This window comes from Camelus ferus, chromosome 11 (genome assembly GCF_009834535.1).
Source record: "Camelus ferus isolate YT-003-E chromosome 11, BCGSAC_Cfer_1.0, whole genome shotgun sequence".
Lineage (NCBI taxonomy): Eukaryota > Metazoa > Chordata > Mammalia > Artiodactyla > Camelidae > Camelus > Camelus ferus.
Genome location: NC_045706.1, coordinates 73,582,096 through 73,605,087, shown reverse-complemented (window position 1 = coordinate 73,605,087; position 22,992 = coordinate 73,582,096). Strand labels below are relative to the sequence as shown.

Genomic DNA, 22,992 nt, shown 5'->3' with positions numbered 1-22,992 from the left:
TAAAGAAGAGAAATGGTCGTTGCCTTCAGGAAGCCTGGGTGGGGTTTTAATTATTCTTAACATTATGAAGATTTGTTTATTGCTATGTACTTGCCATCTAGAACGGTGATCATAGGAGGTGCTCAGTAATTTGAAAGAATGAATTAAAAGAATAAAATTGGCAAAGTATGAATCTTATCACATTTCATGATGATCTTATGATGGAATTTTTTTCTTATTAAAGTAAAACAAGTGCTTTATAGAAAAATTTGAAATTACTTTTTAAAAAGAAAAATGATCTGTACTGAGCAGTTTTTGAATGCATATGAATATAAAACATGTTTGGGGGAATTATTTAGTATTTAAAAAGTTTTTTTTGGACTTATGTACATTCAGAAAAAGTACATGTAAATGTGAGCTTGATGTGGTTTCACAGATGGAATACACCCAACTAATCAGCACCCAAGTGAAAAACAAGAAAACTACCAACACGTCAGACGCTTCCTTTTTTTTTCTTTTTGGTTCTTTTTGGGTTTTTTTTTTAGGGGAGGGGGTGGATTTTTGATTACAGATTCAGTCTCCTGACAGTTATAGGTCGATTCAGATTTTCTGTTTCTTTGTGATTCAGTCTTGGTAGTTTTTTTAATTTTTCTAAGAATTTGTGCATCTTATCTAGGTTATCCAATTTGTTGGCAGACAATTGTTCATAGTACTGTCTTCTAATAATTTATTTCTGCAGAATTGGTAATAATGTCTCCATTTTCTTTTTTCTCTTTGAAGGGGGAGGTAATTAGGTTTACTTGATGGAGGTACTGGGGATTGAACCCAGGATCTTGTGCATGCTAAGCACGCGCTCTACCACTTGAGCTATACTCTCCCCCCTTTTTACCCTCCCACATTTAAAAAATTTTTTTTTAATGGGGGAGGTTATTTTAGATTTATTTATTTATTTTAAACAGAAGTACTGGGGATTGAACCCAGAACCTCGTGCATGCTAGGCATGCACTTTACCACTGAGCTATATCCTGCCTGCTAGAAGCTGCCTTTATGTTCCCATCTGTCACTGCTGGCAGTGGGAACCGCTACCTGGTCTGTGATGGCAGATTTGCCTTCTTTTGTATTTTATATAAATGGAACCCATGTGCCTAGTTCTTATATAGCCTGCTTATCTTAATATGATGTACAACTGCATTTGGTATGTTTAAAACATAATTTTAATGGCTGCATAGTATTCTAGCATACAGATACACCATAATTTAACTGGTGCCTTTTTTGTGCATGAATGTAGTTTTCAGCTTTTCACTATTAATAAATGACACTGATGGATAGAGATCTTTCAGTGTATCACTGATTATTTCTTTACAATGTGCTCTTTAGCTGTGGAATTGCTGGACAAGAGTTATGCTGTTCTGAGGTATTTGGGTTTTTTTGTTTTTGTGTTTTTTTTAAACTTGAGGGGGAGGTAATTAGATTTGTTTGTTTATTTACTGGAGGTACTGGGGATTGAACCCAGGACCTCGTGTTTGCTGAGCACCCACTCTTCCACTGAGCTATACCGTTGCCCCAGTTCTGAGCTATTTGATATAAGTTGGCAAATCTTCCTGCAGAATACCGTACCAAATTACTTTGCTATCAGCAGCAGAGGAAAGTAGCCACTTCGTTGAAATAACTATCAAAATTCCAGTCATTTGGGTATTACAGTTTAAGAAGAAAATTTGTCCATTTGAATCTAGGAGAAAAGTGGTATCTCATTGCTTTAATTCAAACTTGATCCTAGTGAAATTAAAACTTTTTCCATAGGTTTGTTGGCTATTTGCATTTCTTCTTCTGTAAATTGTCTTTATTTCTTTTTGCCTTGTGTTTACTTCTTAGTTTTTTTGGTTTTGTTTTTTGTTTTTCTGTTTCCAAACACCAGAGTCAAACTAGGTGCCCTATACTTATGACATTGAGTAGAGGGTGATGAAAGCATAGAGAGCCCAGTCCTGGTGAGGGGACTGGGAAGCCGGGCCGCAGTCTCACAGAGGCAGTTACTGAAAATTCACTTCGGGCTTCATACTGTGTAACACAGCACTCCCAGGTGTTGGGCTGATTTACATTGATGGTACATGGTAGAAGAAACCAGGGTTTTTTGAGATATAATTGACAAATTACAGTAGTTTCAGGTGTATAGCATAATGATTCAAAATACATATGTATTCTAGAACAGCCACCACAGTATGTATAGTTAACATCCATCCCTGCGTATAGTTACAGACTTGTTTTTCCTGTGATGAGAACTTCTAAGATCTGCTCTCGTTAGCAACATTTAAATATACGATACAGTATTCTTGACTGTAGTCACTGTGTTGTACTTACTTGTTTTATAACTGGAAGTTTGTACCTTTTGACCCCTTTCATCTGTTAGGCCCACTCTCTTCCTCTCGCCTCTGGCAAACACCAGTCTGTTCCCTGTGTTTGTGAATATAGTGTTTTGTTTTAGATTTTGCATATGAATGAGATCGTATGGTATTTGTCTTCATCTGACTTAATTTACTTAGCATAATACCCTCAAGGTTCATCCATGTTGTTGCAGATGGCAGGATTTCCTTCTTTTTTATGGCAGAATGATATTCCATTGTGTATAGAGAACACAACTTTCTTTCTTCATTCACCTGGGCTGCTCCTGTGTCTTGGCTTTTGAAGATAACGCTGCAGTGAACAAGCCTGTGTTTGTTATCACACATAGGATCCCCACTCATGTATCTTTGCTAGTGAGTGTTTTCGTTTCCTTCAGCTAAATACCCAGAAGTGGACTTGCTGGATCAACTCTGCTTTTAGTATTTTGAGGAACCTCCATACTGTTTTCCACGGTGGCTGAACCAGTTTACATTCCGACCAGCAGTGCACAAGGGTTCCCTTTTCTGCAAGTCCTCGCCCAACACTTGTTGTTTCTGGTCTTTTTGATGATAGCCATTCTAACAGATGTGAGGTGAAATCTCACTGTGGTTTTGATTTGCATTTCCTGATGATTAGTGGTGTCGAGCACCTTCACACTTACCTGCTGGCCATCTGGATGTCTTTGGAAAGATATCTATTCAGATCCTATGCCCAATTTTAAATCAAATTCTTTGGTTTTTTGCTCTTGAGTTATATGAGTTCTTTATATGTTTTAGATAGGAATCAGATATATGATTTCCAAATGTTTTCTCCTGTTCAGTAGGCTGCCTTTTCATTTCGTTGATGGTTTTCTTTGCTCTGCAGAAGCTTTTTAGTTTGATGTTGTCTCATTTGTTTATTTTTGCTTTTGTTGCCTTTGCTTTTAGTGTCAAATCCAAACAATCATCGCCAAGACTGATGTCAGGGAGCTTACTGCCTGTGTTTTCTTATAGGAGTTTTGTGGTGTCAGGTCTTACATTCAAGGTTTTAATCCATTTTGAGTTGATTTTTGGGTGTGGCATAAGTTAGTGGTCCACTTTCATTCATGTTTAGCATGTCCTTGCCTAGTTTTCCCAACACCATTTCAGTCTGTCCTTTCCCCCATTGAATGTTCTTGGTTTGTTTGTTGTAAGTGAATTGACCATACATGCATGGGTTTATTTCTGGGCTCTCTATCCTGTTCCATTTATCTGTGTATCTGTTTTAATGTCAATACAGTACTACCGTAGCTTTGTACTATAGTTTGAAACCAGGAAGCCTGTGCCTCCAGCTTTGTGCTGCTTTTTCTAGTTTGCTTTGGCTGTTTGAGGTTTTTGTGGTTCCATACAAATCTTAGGATTGTCTGTTCTATTTCTGTGAAAAATGCCATTGGAATTTTGATTAGAATGGCATTGAATCTGTAGGTGGCTTTGGGTAGTTTGGACATTTCAACAGTATTAATTCTTCCAACCCATGACCATAGAATACCTTTCCATTTACTTTCATCTTCATTTTCTTTCATCAGTGTGTTATAGTTTTCAGTGTACAGACCTTTTACCTCCTTGGTTAAATTTATCCCGGGGTATTTTATTCTTTTTGATACAATTGAAATTGGAATTGTTTTCTTAATTTCTCTTCCTGATCGTTTGTTATTGTATAGAATTTTGTATCCTGTAACTTTACCAAAAGTGTTTATTCATTCTAGCAGTTTTTTGGTTGAGTCTTTTAGAAACCCTTTTTTCCATATATCTGGAAGTAGTTCTTTAAAAGGCCAGAATCTGCTGTGTACCTCTCTTCTGCAAGAAAAAGAAACACATGTAAAGTAAAGCAGTTCAACAGAAGCAGCTTAGACATGGATTAGAAGCAGAGAGGATTGACAGTGGCAGAGAGGAGGAATAAGATCAAAAAGTACTTTACAGCTGTAATCCATGAGGTTTTCATGTACCACGTGGGTATCTTCATATCCACTCATTTATTTATTTTTAGAAGAACCTTCTTTGAAGATATGGAGAAGTCTGGGAGAAACCATTAGGGTACCCTTATAGGTCTTGGTGAAAGATACTCTTGAGCAGAAGCTGTGGCTGGAATTAAGGATGAGAGAGAGCAATTGGAGACATGTTTAAGACGATCTTGTCATCAGGAGGTGGTTAAAATATGTCTCATGTAATCCATCCTTAAAAGATTTATCTTGATTACCCATCACAAATAAGATGGTGATGTTTGGCATTTAAAGCGATGTTTCAGTTATTTTGAAATTTTACTTTTGTGCAACAACCTTGTTTTCTTGCAGTGTCAGATAAATGAGGCATTTAGGATACATACAATGTTTGCTCTTCTAATCTTTGAAAACTTCTTATTCTTTGGAGAAGACAGTTTGAAACAGATGAAATAAAGACTTTTCTTGGTATCAGTTTTCTCTGATTAGGAAACTGAGGCACAAGGATTTAAATAACTTCTTGCTGATACTATGCAGCGTGTTGGCTTTAGAATCCATGTCAGGTGTGTCTGGTTACTGTGTTTGCCTCGCTTCTGTCAATAAAACGTGCTTCCTACTAATATGTCTCTGAAAAAGTTGGGGAGCAGTGGAATGAGTTATCACTGACAGTTTTACATAAGCATTGAAATTATTCTCCCTTGAAGAAATAATCAACTTGCTTTTGTTGTCTTTTACCTGAGTACCTAGATCCTATGGTGTATGAAAACATTGCATTGAGTATAGTAAAGACCTCTGGCCTTCAGTAAGTTATTTTTGGAAACATTTTGGAGGAGTTTCCACCCTTGGAGAGAGAGATGAAATGGGGTCCGTAATCAGAGCTATATATAAGCTTGTAGTTCTCCAGCTTTGACACTGGTGATGAAAAACAGGAACAGAGTATCTTTCCCTCTGTCTTTATCTAAGGGCAAATTTTAAAAATCTAATCCTGCCCATTAATTATGACAGTAAAGAAAACGAGTTATAAAAATGACAGCAAAAAAGACTTGCCACTTGATTTTTTTTAAACTAGAAATGTTTTTCCCCTTCTTCATTCTTCAGAATATTTAAGTGACAAATGTTTACTGGCTGTAGAATTTATTGACATAAATAAGCATTCTGATTCTTTCCAGTAGTCCTTCAGTTTCATTTCCTGAACTTAATAACTAATATTAATATGGGACTTCACCGTCGAAAGCACATTGATTGTTGCTGTTAGTGGTTGTTGAATGCCTCCTATTTTCCTGGTACCAAACCAGTACCTTTATACACATTATCTTATTTAATTTTTACAACTATGAGAAGTATTATTGTACCCATTTCTATTTAAGGAAACTGAGGCTCAAGAAGTTAAATAAAGAGCCAGGATTCTGACTACAGTCTAATTGACTCTTACTACCTACTGTTGTATGGTTTATGTCACATTGACTTTCCAAACTGATCCTTCTCAGACACACCTTATTTGCTTTGAAGAATTTACATACTTAATGTGAGCATGGATGCATACTTAGGTGTGGAAGCAAAAAGACTCTACACCAAAATGTAGACAATGGGAAAAAAATTTTTTTGTATTTAGTTGTATTTTCTGCAAACATGAACATAGATTCATATTATCATAAACATTTTTATGTTACATATTGAACTCAACAGTCATTGAGACATGACACTTCTGATTTATTGTTGTTCATTTCTAGATCAGCTGACCTTACTTCCTCAGTGGAAATCGAGTCACTATGATGTGGTGGTTGGCGTGCTGTCTGCTCGCAATAACCATGAACTTCGCAACGTTATAAGAAGCACGTGGCTGAAGCATTCACTACAGCATCCAGCACTGAGCCAGCGGTAGGTTTCCTGATTTCACACCCTGCCTGATGTGCTGAACAAGTGTCCCGAAAAACCTCCTTGCTTAGTCCGAGATGTTAATTCAGATATGTGGCCTCTTTTCCTGGGAGAAGTGGCTATTTTGTTTTGTTTTTCCTCCATATAGTGGGGCCCAAAAAGTCAATTTAACCAAGGGTTGAAGCCGAAAGATAGTTGGAGAAGAATATATTCATTGGTTAACATACCTCATTTGAAAAATAATTTTCAGGAAGGGGGCCGCGGTAATTAGGTTTATTTACTTATTTTTGTGGAGGTGCTGGCGATTGAACCCAGGATGCGAAGCATGAACTCTACCAATTGAGCTATACCCTCCCCCAGCATACCTTGTTTTTATAGCTACCTGGTTTGGTTTGGTTTTGTTTTTTGGCTTTTTGGCTTTTTTCCTTTGATTTAGATTAACAGTTCTTTAAAAGTTCTGTCCTGGGTCATTCTCTGTTAGACACGTGTGTGTCTATATGCTTTTGACTAACTTTACAGAGATACACCTGACTTCCTTCAGTCATGTAGTGCCGGGTAGTTGTGTGGTCTGCGGTTTGTGTAGTCTGCCCTGCTCTTCTTCCTGAGCGCCCTTCCAGGCCCGAGCCTTGGTCGCAAGTCACACGTTGACATTAGGTGACTCCGAGATCAGTTAGTAGTCCAAGGCCTTAGTCTTCTCAGGGAAGCCAGCCTCTGAAGATGATGTAGTGAAGGCTGGTGGCAAAGTGTGGAGGTTTGGGCTTCTAGTTATGTGACGATAGCTCTCTGCTCGTGTGAAGTCACTGACATGCAGTGAAGGCCCTGAGGGTGGCATTAAACCTGCACATTTGTGACTGAGTAGCACTACAAGGGAATTGCAGTTGTGAATTTTCTTGTCACCAGTAGTGAACATTTATAGATTTCCTGTCTAGCTCAAAGCAGCTTCCATTCCTCTTCAAGACGGGTTTCTCTAGTTCATGATCGCAGTGAGAACAGAAGCCACTGCCCAGCATGTGAAGGGACTGAGAATCATCACTCCTGCCAGAACTGTCTGGAAAACCTGCACTTCCTGCAGTCTCTCCCGGTGCAGAAAATAATGACCCCTCTCTCCCAGGTGCTCAGACCAGAAACCTTGGTGTTTTGTTGCGAATGGAGGAGGAAGTCCCCCTTGTGGGGTCTTCAAGGATCGTTCCACCAGGGCAACGAAAACTACCCTGGGAGAGGGTCCTGAGAGGGCGGCAGAGCGCCACACGGCGGGGAGCGTCCAGGGAGTGGGCTCAGCAGGCAGGTGGGGCACCGAGAGAGTGAGGACCGTGGGCAGGTGCCTTTATTTGAGGTCAGGGGTGGAAAGTACAAGCAGAAAGCGTGAGGGCATTTTTTTGTTGGGCTTGGCTGTCACTGGGTCACTCCCAGGGCGGGGCAAGGAGGCAGGGCCCAGCCTTGTCCCCAGTGCACCCAGTCATCTGGAGAGGATGCTCACAGGTCCGGGTGTTGAGGCATTAGGAAAATACAAGGTTTTAAAATTTTACAAACTCTGTTACCTCATTCTTCTTTGTCTCACATGCCACATCCAGTCCATTGGCGTATTTTCTTGCTACTGCCTGTAGATCATATCCAGAGTCCAACTTCTCACCACCATTACCACTACTGTCAGAACCGCTGTCCTGGTCTGGGCCACCGTTACTTCTCACCTAGATGACTGCAGAAGCCTCTCGGTCTGAATTTCCTGCTTCCACCCTTGATCCCTTATGTTTTATTTTCTGTACAGTAGCCAGAGTGGTCCTTTTAAAGTGAGGCTAATTATGTCAGTTTTCTGCTTACACCCCTCCGCTGACTTCTCTTCTTGCTCAGAGTGAAATCTCAAGTCTTCACTGTGGTCTGTGACCTCATCTATATCTACGTCCCCCTGCACTGGCCACCCTGCGGTGCTTCAGTATACTAAATGTGCTCCTGCCCCAGGGCCTTCGCACTTGCTGTTCCTCCTGCCTGTCCCACTCTTCCACTGTGTGTCCGTGTGGCTCACTTCTTCACGTTCCTCAGGTCTCTGCTCGGATACCACCTTAGCAGGCAGCACCATATTAAATAGTACCATTCCAACCTTGTCCTCCCTCACTTGGCTTTATTTTTCTCTATAATACTTATCACTGACTAGCATGTTTATTATATTTAGTTGTATGTTTGTAAATTGTTTGTCTTTCCCTAGTGGAATATGTGTTGTGAGCCTAGGGGCTTCAATTCTTTTCATTGATGTATTTCCAGCACCTAAAACCCAACTTGGCAGAGTAAGGTACTCAGCAACTATTAAGGGAATGACTTGGAGCCAAATATAATGAGGAAAATGGACATTTCAGGCACTCACCAGTAATTTATATATTATTAAAGTGTTTTCTTTAAATTTAGTAAGCTTGGTGATTTGTTTTATAAAAATGGTGGGATATTTGTATAGAAACAGATATTAGCCAAAAACTTCTTCCTGGGGCAGAGTAATTTTGTGGATCTAGTAAGACTAAGGTAACTAAAAAAAATTTTGATAAATATGTGCAATAATTTAATTAACAGATTTATTCAAGGCTGTTTATACTTTTATTCTAAATGCTGGTTGTTTATAAAAGGTGTTCTGCCTTAATTGGTCATTAGTGAAAAGGAAGTGTTTGCATTTCTGTGCTTCTGGCTTACTTTCAAATCTTGCATTTCACTGAAGGAACCAGATTCTACATATATTTCAAAGACCTTATTTAATTAGAAGCCTTTGTACTGAGTTTGTAAGTTGCCAGTTTCACAAGGAGTTATTAAGAGTGCTGTGTATACAGGTAGTGTGCTGTGTGTAGTGGATACACAGGTACAGGATGGGCTGAGTCTGCATGGGGGCTCGGAGTTGAGAAGAAGAAAATGGGTGTAGCAGTGTAATAAGATGTTCTCTGTGCTGTGGTAGAATCAGGTGTGAAATAGCCTGGAGTGTTTGGGAGACTCCGCACAGTCCTGTGTGGCTGGAGTGCAGAGCTCAGGGCGAGGGTGGAGAGCCCGAGGGAAGGGGAGAGGGGCAGAGAGGGAGGCTGTCACCGAGGGAAGGCGGGAGGGCTGATACCCGGCACAGCTCCCCGGTGCCTGGGCCCGACAGGGGGTGAGCCTGTGCAGATGGGGGCTGCTGAGGGGCTGGGCTAAAGCCGCGACCTTTTAAGAAGTAACATAATTGAATGTAGAAGGAGGAGGTGGACTCGAGGGTGGTTGCCAGCTTCAAACATGAGAAAGAATGAAATCGTCAGTCAAGACAAAAAGCAGGCTTCACGGGGAGGGAGCCGTATGCAGTCCGAGGTGCCTGCCTGCGGCGGTGCACTGGGGATGCTTGGCAGCCGGCTCTCTAAAGAGAGGGCATGCTCACCCGTGCGTGCGTGTTTCCTGCGCGTCTTGGCGCTGTGAAGGCGGCGCAGCGCGTGGTGGAGCCATAATCACACGTCATACTCCTCCTTACAGAGTCCCACGTAGCCGACCGATTCTTAGGCTGCTTCCACTGCACTGGAGCCTCCTCACAGCTGCAGCTGACGGCTGTAGCTCTACTTGACTGTTCCCTGTGAGGTAAAGGGTAAGACTGAAGTGACAACTTAGCTGTGTGACAGGACTTTACTCTCAGTGAGGAAGTGAGCGACGTCTTTGCTGAATCAGATAATAGGTTTTGAACAATGGAAGAGTGTTTCCTCAATTTTTCATACTCTTCACAATGGAATGGCCACAAGCAGGTCGCGTTTTTTTTAAAGTTACCATTTTAATCATTTTCCAGTGTACAGTAAGTACATTGGCAGTATTGTACAGTCATCACTGCCGTCCATTTCCAGAAATGTTTCATCATCCCAAACTGAAAATCTTTGCCCATTAAACAATAACTCCCCACTGCCCCCTTCTGTCACCCCTGGTAACTTCAGTTCTACTTTCTGTCTATGAATCTGCGTATTCTGGGTACCTCCTCTAAGCGGTTCATAGGATATTTGTTTTTGGTTTTTTTTTAACTTTTTTTTTTATAAAGTTATAGTCATTTTACAATGTTGTGTCAAATTCCAGTGTAGAGCACACTTTTTCCGTTATACATGCACATACATATATTCATTGTCACATTTCTTTTGCTGTGAGCTACAAGATCTTGTATGTATTTCCCTGTGCTATACAATATAATCTTGTTTATCTATTCTGCATTTTGAAATCCCAGTCTGTCCCTTCCCACCCCCCACCCCCTTGGCAACCACAAGTTTGTATTCTATGTCTATGAGTCTGTTTCTGTTTTGTATTTATTTATTTATTTTAGATTCCACATATGAGCGATCTCATATGGTATTTTTCTTTCTCTTTCTGGCTTACTTCACTTAGAATGACATTCTCCAAGAACATCCATGTTGCTGCAAATGGCATTATGTTGTCAGTTTTTATGGCTGAATAGTATTCCATTGTATAAACATACCACATCTTCTTTATCCAGTCATCTGTCGATGGACATTTAGGCTGTTTCCATGTCTTGGCTATTGTAAATAGTGCTGCTATGAACATTGGGGTGCAGGTGTCTTTTTGAAGTAGGGTTCCTTCTGGATATATGCCCAGGAGTGGGATTCCCGGGTCATATGGTAAATGCATTTTTAGTTTTTTGAGGAATCTCCATACTGTTTTCCACAGTGGCTGCACCAAACTGCATTCCCAGCAGCAGTGTAGGAGGGTTCCCTTTTCTCCATGGCCTCTCCAGGATTTGTCATTTGTGGACTTTTGAATGATGGCCATTCTGACTGGTGTGAGGTGATACCTCATTGTAGTTTTGATTTGCATTTCTCTGATAATTAGTGATATTGAGCATTTTTTCATGTGCCTATCGATTATTTGTGTTTCTTCCTTAGAGAATTGTTTGTTTAGGTCTTCTGCCCATTTTTGGATTGGGCTGTTTGTTTTTTTCTTATTAAGTTGTATGAGCTGCTTACATATTTTGGAGATCAAGCCTTTGTTGGTTTCATTTGCAAAAATTTTCTCCCATTCCGTAGGTTGTTGTTTTGTTTTACTTCGCATTTTTAAGTTTAACCTGCATTACTAACATTTTCTCCGTCACTAAATCTAGACAGTCAGCAAAACAATAAACCAAACCCTTATTTGTAGTGTTTGCCAGTTTCCATGGTGTCATGTTCCCACCACAGCCAGCTTCAAGCTACTAACGTGACGTCTCTGACCACAGGGCTGGGGAGGACAGGCGGGAGCGCTGCGTTGTGGGATTTCCACCACGTGGGTGCAGTTGGTGCAAATCACCCCAGGAGCACAGGCAGGAGTGAGATAACTAAGAAGTCATGAATCCAATTATTTCCTCTGTTTTTAAAGTATTTGACTGTAAGTTTATATAAGTTAATTTTTAATAAAGGCTGTGCTTCATAACCAGCTCACAGATTCCTTGAGAACTTTGCAGTTGGCCCCCATGACCCAGTCAGAGCCACTGTCTGTGGGCCATCTGGGTGAAGATGTATCATGAATTGATGGGTCTTTTACTTAGAAGCTGAGGCCAAACTAGAGATGCCAATTCAGGAATCATTCTCAGTCTAGTTGAAGCCTTGGGAATAAAAATTGTCCAGCGACAGCGAGTGAAAAGAGTGAGTAAAGTGAGAAGAGGCCCCAGGGCAAAGCCCCGGGGTCATATCCACTCGCACTTGACCAGCTGGGCGAGGAGAGCCGAGGAGCCCGGAGAGCCGAGGAGCCCGCTGGGCGGCCACGTGGAGAAGGGAGCAAGCTCTTCCAAGAGCCGTGGGAAGCCGCGAGGGTGAGGGCTGGACAGTGTCTGCTGACTTAGTGGCAGGTCACTGGCTATACTGGTGGTGGATGTGTCAGTGGGAACGGTGGGTATTGAAGCCAAAATCTGCTTTGTGACATGAGCAACTAGAGTCTGCAGTTTTAGTTATTCTTTTGTAGTACTTCACTGTAAAAGAAAGGATGGAGGCCAGGAGGGTTGGTAGGTAAACAGAAATTAATGTCCAGGCTTCATCATATTTATAATGTGTAGGGAAGGAGCCGGGGGCACAGGTAGCTAGTGAAGCAAGGTTGAGGAGAGGACGGGACCTCCTCTTGGACAGAGAGACTAATCTTGAGGGGGAGGGTGTGTAGCTCAGTGGTAGGGTGTGTGCTTAGCATGCACAAGGTCCTGGGGTCAATCCCCAGTACCTCCACTAAAAATAAATAAACCTAATTACCCCCCCAAAAAAACAAAGAAAGACTAATCTTGAGCAAAAGGAACACTTTCTGAAATAGAAGAAAGCAAGTAAAGAAGATGTGTTTGTGGGTATGGGCAGGAGAAGCTGACTTTGCTGTAGCTTGCCTTGAAAAGACATGAGCCTTTGCTGGTGGCCAGGCCAGACAGCTTCACGCTCGCTTCAACATAGTACCGCAGTAGAGGGCTTACGCGTAAGTCATTTGGTAGTTAGCAACTTTTGGTTTGCTGGTTCCCCTTTTTGCTAGAATAGAAGCAGTTAGATTTCATCCTAATAAATACTTGTGTCTGAAAGTACAACGAAATGGGCCTGAGGAAATGTGTGTGTGCGAGGGGAAGATCAATGACCGCTATTAACACCAACATGTCTCTCAGTGTGCTTGTGAAGTTCGTAATAGGTGCTCGTGGCTGCCAAGTGCCTGTGGAAGACAGGGAGGATCCTTACTCCTGCAGACTCCTGAACATCACCAACCCAGGTGAGTCTTCCTTGTCCTCAGCCCTGCGACTCCACATACACTAGTGCCCCCTTACCCACTGGGGACCCGGGCCAAGACCCCACTTTGGATGCCTCAAACCCTGCATAGGACCATACCCTGTGGGTACTATGTCTTTTCCTATACAGACAGACTGGGATGAAGTCTAAGAGATTGACAACAATAAATAATAAAACAGTTATAAAGACAAACTGTAATAAAATTTATGTGATATGGTCTCTCTCTCTCAAAATAGCTTATTGTACAGATGTAATGCCGTTTCCGTTTACCTAAGCACTTACCACACACGTGGCCGTCGTTTCGGCACTTTGAAGTGTGACAGCAAAATTAGCACAGATGTCTTTTTCCTTCTTGGCAATGTCGCAGATAAGAGTATTTGTTCTTACTGTAGATCTTAGCACCCTCAGCATGTTTGTTTTTTTTTTTCCTGTCCTTATCAAGTGGAGAACTTTCACCTTTTTACTTAAAGGAAGCACGTTATGGCTTCTCTTTGGTATATTCGAACTGCCAGTGTCATTGCTCTTGTGCTTTGGGGCCTCACTGAAGTAAAACAAGGCTTACTGGAATGCAGGCACCCGGACGTTCTGATAGTCGATCTGCTAACCCAAACAGCTGCTGAGTGTCTGTGGGTGGGATACACTGGACAGAGGGATGGTTCACAGGACAGGTGGGACAGAGCTGGATGGCCAGGTGTTTCGTCATGCTGCACAGAACAGCCTGCAGTTTAAAACGGAATTATTTCTGGAATTTTCCACGTAATGCTTTCAGACCACAGTTGACTGTGGGTGACTGAAACCTTGGAAAGTGAAACCGCCTACCAGAGGGGAGGACTACTGTACAAGTTTGATGTCGAGAAGAAGTTGAGCTGGAGAGTACAGTGGTCTATTTTTAGCAGCCTAAATCGAACCTTCATGAAAATTTATCTTTTATCCTTTTTGACAGACAGACTAAACACTCTGGGCATCTGTGAAGATTCTTTATAGATATGTGTAATTACAGGATCCAGGGGAGTTTATTTTTTAGTATGATTCAGACGCATCTGGAAATCCTTATGCATAACTAAATCCTGAATTACTGAATTTTAAACTTATGGAAAACTGCTGATTTCACCAGCCTGTTGATTTATAATACCCTTGATACAAATACTGTAATTAACTTTCTTTAAGAATTATTGCCTAAGCTCTTGCAAAAGAAACGTAATAAAACACATTGTAAAAAGAAACATAGAAGACACAGGTAATAATTTTTATTCCTTGCAATTACAATATTGCATCAATTTCTACAAATTTTTTAACTAACTATATTTCAGTTAAAAAAAAAAAACTTGTGGGAGTTCTGATGAGGATGAAGAATGATCCCAGTTAGGTTCTCTGTTACCAGGGAACCAGTTTTAGGAAGCTGATAACTGTATCTGTCTGTTTTATTAGTATTTCCCATTATGTTCAGCTGTGGTTCTAAGGGAGGTTAAACTTTTCCAAATCTTACATGTGCTGATTATGACTTCAGGTGTTTTAAGATTTCCCACACCTATGTAATTATCCGCACCTTGCTTTTGCAGGCAGTGATAGTATAGTGGTTAACAGCTTGGGCTCTGGAGTCAGGCTTCCTGGCTTTAAGTCTAGGCTGTGCCATTTTCCGGCTGTATGACCTTCAAAGAGTTATTTACCCCTGTGCCTCAGTTTCATCTTCCATAAACTGGGGATAAAAGTACTTAACCTGTAAGGGATTGACATGATGATGAAATTAGTTGATACATATAAAATATTTAGAAAAGTTCCTGGGACATGATAAGTGTTTATTGTTATTTTAAGGAACTTGCCTTTTTTATAAATTGTGTTTCAATCAGCTTTTTTTTTTAAATAAATTGGGGACTATATTTTCAGGTCTATTGTACAGCAGAGTTTCCTTACTTAGGAGGTCTGTGATTTTAGCTCACATCGTTAAATGTTAAAATTTTGTGTGTAATTGTGTTTTTTAGGGGAGAGAGTCCTTTAGCTTTTCACTGGGAGCCCAAAGGGATCAGGAACCTAACAAAATGCTGTATTACTAATGATGTAAAAGTAGCTTAGAACAAACTATGTTTGAAATCCAAAACCAAACCAAATTTAAAGAAACCTTACCTTCAAATTAACCAGACTTTTATTTTAAATGTTACTAGTCATTAATAGTAAAGGAGTGAAGCTTTTCTTTAATAGAAAATTTTCATATATGTAATACCTAGGTTACCAGCTTTTTTAAATAGGTATAACTAAATCAAGATTGAACCTAATTTTATCTTTTTGGTGATTTAAATAGCATTTAGATTTACTTCAGTACCTTAAGTTCATCATGAACATTAGTCATCATGATACTCAGGGTGTATCGAGGTTCTGATTAATAGCATTGTCAAAGCAGCAGGATCCCTTGTGTCCAGGGAGCTTGAAGTTCAAGGTACATTTGTTTTAGATAGAAAATATGTTGCATGTCATAATGTGCGTAACCTACTGCCTCTAGTAGACATGCTTCAGCTTGGGTATCCTCTTTACCGACTATATTAAAGAGAAAAGCTTTTGTTGTTGTCCAGTATATTTGGAGTCTAGACTCTCTGGCCAGTGCTTCCCCAGCCCGTGATGAAATCTGTATCCTCCTTTTTCCCTCCTGCTTGTGTATGTAATTGGGTAGGAGCCATCAATTCCATTTAGTCACATTTTATTGAGCATCCACTAAGTGTAAAATAGCATTTTAGGGATCTAAATGATCCACTGGGGTGTGGGAAGAAAACAGTTTCTGTTTATCTGAAAATAAAATTATCTGAAAATAAAATGTAATCTTTATTAATATTGAATATATTAACTGATAATAACGTGTATATTCTGTAAATAAATATGAGTATGCGTACAAATGTTTTTAACTGATGAGGTTGTGTGATCTGCAAAGTTGGAAAACCACAGATCTAAGAAATACAAAAAACTTTGATATAATAATCTTTTAAAATAAGTTTTTATATTATTTCTCAAGGTGGCACTGATATTCTCAGCCATATTAAGTGCCTCATGTAGTATCTCCTGATCTGTTTATGGTAGTTGAGAAAATTATTTGAAAAGAAGTGTTTTGGGCTTTGATTAGACAACTGCAGGGGAATAGAAAGAGTTTCAAATTTGAAGGCAGTAAATCTGGATTTGAATCCAGGCTCTGCCATTTTCTATGACCTTGATCGAATTAGTTAACGTCTCTGGACTTCATTGTCTTAATCTGTGACCTGGAGATAAGGTCACGACCACACAGGGTAGTTGTGAAAATTAAATGTGTTGGGATGTAACACCAAGTAGGTGTCAGAAATGCTCACCATGTTTGCTGTGCTTATCTCTTGTCGATAGTGTATAGCAAGAGGTTTTCAGTGTTGAAGTGATTTGTTATTTTTGTACTGTGGTAATTGCCCAACACTACAAAAAGTGCTCAACAAGAAGTAGGATCTTGGGAATTTGCAGAGCAAGACAGAATTTACTCATTATTTATGACTGCAGTCAGTACTCCCATTTAGCCTTTCCTAATAGGTGCCTTTAAATTTAATACTCCCTGTAGCATTTGTATACACATATGCATACATGTGTGTACAAAAATCTGTTACAGTAGTTCTGATAATTAAATATTATACTTAGATGTGGCTGAAAATTTCATTCTTAAATTTTAAAACAAATTTTACCCCCCGCCCCAGAAGCAGCCATATTTCTGAAACATTTTAAAAATTTATTGCCATTTGTGAAAGAATTATATAACAAATAATTATCTAGATTTTGCTATCAAGCCCACTTCATTACTTCATATTAGTAAAATAAAATAGTATATTTCTTTATGTAAGACTCCTTTTCTCATTGCTTCCGTAGTTTTGAATCAGGAAATTGAAGCATTCAGTCTTTCCGAAGACACTTCATCAGGGCTCTCCGAGGACCGAGTCGTCAGCGTGAGCTTCCGCGTTCTCTATCCAATCATCATTACCAGTCTCGGGGTGTTTTATGACGCCAGCGATGGGGGCTTCCAGAGGAACATCACCGTCAAGCTTTACCAGGCAGATCAGGAGGTACGTACTGCTTTGTATACGCTTTTCCCCATTTTTCTTTTTCAAAACCGTCAGCTTTTCCTCATGGCAATTATTAGGTTGGGAGACTTGCACCTTTCTTCCTTGTCGATTAGACACATGATGGTGTAATGTGTCACAGCGCTGGTCTGGGGAGAGGGTACCAATGAGTAAATGTGTTATATCTAGGGAAGGAGGAGTTGGGCAATCCCCTAAAGTCTAAAGAGTTTCACAAGTTGATAATAAATATTATAAGTTTTGGACTTGTAGGTATAATCAAGTATTACTGCCTCTTTCTTCCAACCTGAAAAGTCTGTCACCATAACACAGACTAACAGCTGCTTCAAACCTTTTTTGTAATAAGGGTGTAGAGGGAATAAAAATTTAAAACAATTGGGGTTACTATTGCTGATGTTTGGGGAAATGTGATTGTTCCCAGAGTGTATCTGAAGGTGTGTAACAAGGAACTGTACTTGAAAAGATCTGTTCCTGGGTTTTAAACTACATAAATCTTGAAAGAATTACACAGTGAGCATCCATATATCCACCAGCTAATGTATACAATAGTTACAGTTTGCTGTATTTCCTTTATATCTGTGGTCATTCATCAAACTGTCTTTTCTAAAAAATGTATTTTAGAGTAAGTTGCAGGCCTCAGTACACTTCAGCCCTAAACACTTTAGTGAGCATATCATTAACTAGGCTTTAATATTTGTTTATGGTTTTAAAATTTTACATGCAGTGTAATGTGCATTCAGTTTTTTGAACATTATAAACCTGTGTAATCTAAACTCCTATCACCTCATCTTATTCCCTAGAGGCAACCAGTTTTTTTTTTTCCCCAACCATTGACTAGTTTTGCCTGTTGTAGGATTCTACTTCGTATGTAAATAGAATCATACACTAAGCACTCTCTTGTGTAAGGCTTCTTTCAGTCAACATAATATTTTTGAAATTCATCCATGCTATTGTATGTGTCAGTACATTTTTCCTTTTCCTTCTTTGAATTGCTAAGTTGTATTCCAACAATGTACAACGTTTATCTAGTCTTGATGGGCATCTGGAATGTTTCCAGGGTTTTTCTCCTTTATTCTGTTTCTGTGGTGAATTACGTTTATTAACTTTCGGAGTGTTCGTCCAACTTCGTATTCTTCTTGAGTGTGATGTATTATTCTTTTTATATATTGCTGGAAATTGTGTTTCTTGTGGACAACATATAGTTAGGTCTTCCTTTTTATCCAGTCTGAGAATCTCTGCTTTTTACATGGAATGTTTATTCCATTTACATTTAATGCAATTAGTAAAGTGTTTGGATTTCAGTTTTTCATTTTGCTATTTGTTTTCCGTATGTTCTACTTTTTGTTTGTTTTTCTGTTCCTCCTTTCCTGCCTTCTTTTGGGTTAATTGGGTATTTTTTTAGAATTCCACTTTAATCTCTCTCTTGTCCTTTTAGCTACAGCTCTTTGTTCTATAATTTTCTGTGTCTGGTTGACATAAGAATTACAACACACATCCTGATCTTTTCAATCTTCTTTAAGTTAACATTGTACCCCTTCATATAAAATGTAAGAGCCTTGTATAACCCAATTTACCGCCCGCAATCTTCTTTGCTCTGGTTGTCGTATGCCTTATATCTCTGTATGCTATAAACCCCACGATACAGTGCTATGGTTTTTGCTTTAAAAAGCTAAATGTATATTAAAGTAATTTAGAGAAAAAAATCTTTTATATTTGCCCACTTATTTACCATTTCTGTTGTTCATCATTCCTCCTGAATATCCATCTGATACCTTCTCCTTCAGCCCAAATCATAATCTTTACTAATTCTTACAGTGCAAGTTTGCTGGTGATGAATTTGCTTACTTTTCATTTTTCTGAAAATGTTTTTATTTTGCCTTTATTCTTCCCCTCCTTTATTTTTGTGGGTATTTTCTAGATACTGAAATTCTGGGTTGCCTTCTTTACTTTCCAGTGTTTTAAAGATACACTCCTGTGTTTTCTGGCCTCTGTGTTTCCTGGAGAGAAGTCTGCCTGCCTTCGGGTGGTGGTTCTGGTGTATGATGTATGCAGTGTGGGCTTGGTTTTGTTTTCTCCTGGCTGCTCTTGAGTTTTTCTCTTCATATGTACTGGTTTTAAGCAATTTGGTTGTGTTGCACATTAGTGTGATTTTGCTGGGTTTTTCTTAACCCCGTTTCTCCCCACTCATTCTGGGATTCCACTTACATGTATGTTAGACTTTTTCATATTGTCCCACAGGTCATAAGATTGTGTTCATTTTTTTCAGTTTTTTTCCCTCTGTTTTTCAAATTTGATTTGAAATTTGATTTCTGTTCATGTATATTCACGTTTACTGACTCTTATGTCACCTCAAATCTTTTAAGCCTAGCCAATGATTTTTTTTTTAGATCCTGTACATTTTAGTTCTAAAATTTACATTTAATTCTCGAAGTTTCTATTTTTCCAAAATTTCCTGTTTTTCTAAATTTTGTGTTTTTCTGAGTTCAGTTTGAACATATGTTCTCTATGGCCTTGACCTTAAGTGTGATTCACAGCTGTAAGATCCTGTCTGCTGCTCTAGGTCTGAGTCATCTGGGCCTGTCTTTGTTGATTACCTTTCCTCTCGAGTATGGTGACACTCTCCTGTTTTACATCGAGGAACCTGGGGTTGTGTCCTGGGTATTGTGAATGGTTCACTGTGGGATCTCTGCATCCTCTTATTCTTTGGGGAGTGTTGATTTTTTTGTTTCTTGTAGCAGTTAAGTTAGCTGGGCTCAGGCTCTCAGTCCTGTCTCCTTGCAGTGGGCAGTGGCTGAAATCTCTGTTCTGTTCATTTGAACCTAGACGGCGGGCACTTGGATTCTTCTTTGAATGTGCATTTCTGAGTCAGCCACAGGTAAGGATAGAATTTATACGAAGAGTTCAGAGCTTTCTCTATGACTCCTTCCTTTCTGGGGTTTTCTTCCTCATTGTTAGAAGACAGAGCAGTGGCAAAAAGATGAGCTGATTTGCAGCCAGAAAGGCTGCAGCTTTCTTTTTTGTTTGTTTGTTTTTTTCGGATGTTTAGTTAGCCCCCTGAGGTGTGCCTCAGACAAAAAGCCATTAAAGAAAAAAAGTGGGGACACACGCACCCAGTGTCTTTCTCATCTTCTTGGTATTGATTTTCCTCCAGTTTCTGCCTGCTTTGTGTGCATTCCAGTGCCTTCAAATCAGTTTTTAAAATGTTTCATCTACTGTTCATAATTGTTATCTGTAGGAGAACTTTATATCCCTGGAAGCAGAACTCTGTTCAGTTTTTTTAAGGCATCTTTAAAAATGTTTATGTATTATTAACACTGATTGCTACTGACGGATAACAGTATTAGAGTCAGCAAGAAACACAGATCAGTTTATGATTAAATTTGTTTGCAGTTTGTCCTGTTCCTTCGTCCTCTAAAGAGCCTGTGTCTTTTGTAAGTGTGCTTAATGAATAAACACAAATGTAGAGAGGGAGCAGCGCTCAGTGATGGCTCCTGCCAGAAGAGCTGCGTCACGTTACTCAAGTGCCGGCGTTCGTGTATTCTTGTGGTTGAGGGTTTCGTGGACACCGCAGCTCAGACAGGTGACTGGGACAGCAGCACTCTGAATTCCACCGCCAGCCTTATCTAGCAAGTAGCATCAGTGTTGAATTTGACAGTTAATTGTAGTGTACGTAGGCTTTTCGGAACCATTCACAGTGCTTATCAGTCAAGTGGTTTGGTTCAGATGTAGTTCTTGATCATGTTGACTTAACTTTGAGCTGCCTTATTTTTAACCAAGGAGAGGTTAATCCTTGTCCTCAAAGAAGGTGTAATCTCAGGTAGACCCTTCTGGGTTCACAGGTTGTCACCATGTAAGGAGTCTTACCACAGCATTGCCAAGAGTTGATGTTAATGAAAGAAACATGCATAATTTACTAAACCCCCTCATTCTGACTTTCTTCGTGGCCTCGATAGCTTTAACAGAAGCTTCCCCTGTGGTAAACTGGTATCTAAGAGTAGGCTTGAGAATAAGGAGATATTCTTGCCTAAAACAGGGAGAAAGTACCCAAAGAAAACAACAGACAAAGACAATCGGCCCTCTCTTGTGTTCCCTTTTTCGCTTTTGTTTTTTTTCTTCTAAAGGGTCCTTTTGAAGGGAGATTCCTGGGTACCTCTGTTCCATGTAGAAATCTCTAATCTTTCAGTTTATTCCTAACTCTGGGGTTAAGCCTGGTAGTCAGCTTGATTTAACAACACTGTATTTGTACTGCTCCTAATGCTCCTCATTGTAAGGTGGCTTTTTTTGAGGTTATGTGGGTTATATATTTAGTGTCTTAGAACTTCTTGACAACTTTCGTATCTTAAATATCTTTGTTTAATAACCATGATTGCACTAGAAAACCCATGTGGTGCTGAAACCACAGTGGAACCATGTCCGTAACCATGGTTGGGGCCACTGAGAGTTTTGCTGACCGAGCCATAAGCTGTTTGGAAACCCATTGCATCTGCCATGACTGACGTGAGGTATTTCTTCTTGTCTTCCTTCCCCCGCATTTGCAGGAGGCCCTCTTCGTCGCTCGCTTCAGCCCTCCGAGCTGTGGGGTGCAGGTGAACAAGCTGTGGTACAAGCCTGTGGAGCAGTTCATCTTACCAGAGGTACAGGCCGGAGCGAGAAGGCTCCAGTACCACGTGGGCTTTCCCAGTCCTGGGCGTGTGCTTTCAAAGCGGGCACTTACCTTTTACTGTCCCGGGGCCGCTCCCCCAGAGTGGGAGGTGGGGCCGCCAGCTGGGAGGCAGTGTGGCACTCTGCCCTCACGCCCCCAGAGAGCTTCACGAAGCCCCACAGGTTCCACAGCATGCCTTTTGAGAAGTGTTGCACGTTTCCGTGGTTTATTTAGTGGGCCAGGGACTACGTGCCTGCCTTAACGACAAAGGACAGTAGTAGGTGTGCTGATGGACCAGACACAGCTGCCACTGGAGCAAAGCAGACGGTTAGGGATCTAAGGCGTCGGGGTGGAGGGAAGTGCAGACAGGTAACAGCAGAGCGATCAGCCACATCTCCAGGGTTAATAAAACTACTCCGAGGTGTGGAGGATATTTGAAACAAGACTGTAGCTCTCGGTCCAGTCTTAAGGAGATGTGTGCTGGAGACCATCTCAGCTGCCAGGTGCCCTCATCTGGCCTGGAGTTAACCGGAATGCGGCTGCATCCCAGTGTGTTACAGATCATTCATCCGTCAACCTTGGGCTTTCCAGGCTGCTCCGGTCTAGTCTGAAGGCAGTTCTGAGCCCAGGGCTTTGGAACCGCAGTGGGGGTCAGTTTCCCGGTCATCTCTGGTAGTCACTGTAGCTCAGCGCTGGGGCTCATCCAGCAGTATCGGAGCTGAGTTAAGATGCGAGAGCTCGATGGTGGACAGGTCCTGCACTAACCAGGAAATAGTTTCCTGCCGCCCTTCGTGGGGAGGGAGGGGGTGCTGTCCACGTTTATGCAACAGCAAAATCACACGTTTTATAACATGCTGTGGCTCTCCGGAGTTGAGTACTAGTAGTTAAACTATGTGTTAATTCCATAAATGTCAAAGGGAGCTCCTTTGTCTCACCTATATGTGAACTTCTGTTTAAAAACATATGAAATAGTGGGGGAGGGTGTAGCTCTCTGCTACAGCGTGTGCTTAGCATGCACGAGGTCCTGGGCTCACTCCCCAGTCCCTCCATTAAAATAAATGAATAAAGGAACCTAATTACTCTCAAAAAAAAAAAGAAAAATTATTTTTTTGAAATGTGAAATAAAAGCAGAACTAAAACATACTGTAAAAAATTTCCCAGTTTCTCAGTTATAAAAAAGACTATGGTGAGCATCCTGACACGCTTGTGTACATGCTGGTTATCAGGATGAATTGTTGGCTCAAATTTATACACAGTTTTGAGGCACAGGATTTGTTTCTCGAGGACAGTTAGCAGTTTTTAATCAATCTGAGTAATTGTCACCATTATATGAGAATGCCATTTGTGTTATATCCTTTCTAAATTTCATATATGAATTTTTTCTTT

General features: G+C 40.4%; 1 protein-coding gene across 11 annotated transcripts in view; it reads left to right on the top strand.

Annotated features, from left to right (window-relative positions):
* The window catches only part of B3GALNT2 (beta-1,3-N-acetylgalactosaminyltransferase 2), a 51,187-nt gene that overhangs the window by 4,128 nt on the left and 24,067 nt on the right, over positions 1-22,992 (top strand). For all 11 annotated transcript variants that reach the window (XR_004324151.1, XR_004324149.1, XR_004324150.1 and 8 more), the window contains 4 exons: positions 6,040-6,187; positions 12,774-12,874; positions 16,756-16,949; positions 21,503-21,598. Coding sequence is in view for 8 of the 11 variants with exons in the window: in XM_032491879.1 (XP_032347770.1) it covers positions 6,040-6,187; positions 12,774-12,874; positions 16,756-16,949; positions 21,503-21,598 (539 nt within the window). In the remaining 3 variants the exon portion in view is untranslated. The remainder of the gene's footprint in view (positions 1-6,039; positions 6,188-12,773; positions 12,875-16,755; positions 16,950-21,502; positions 21,599-22,992) is intronic.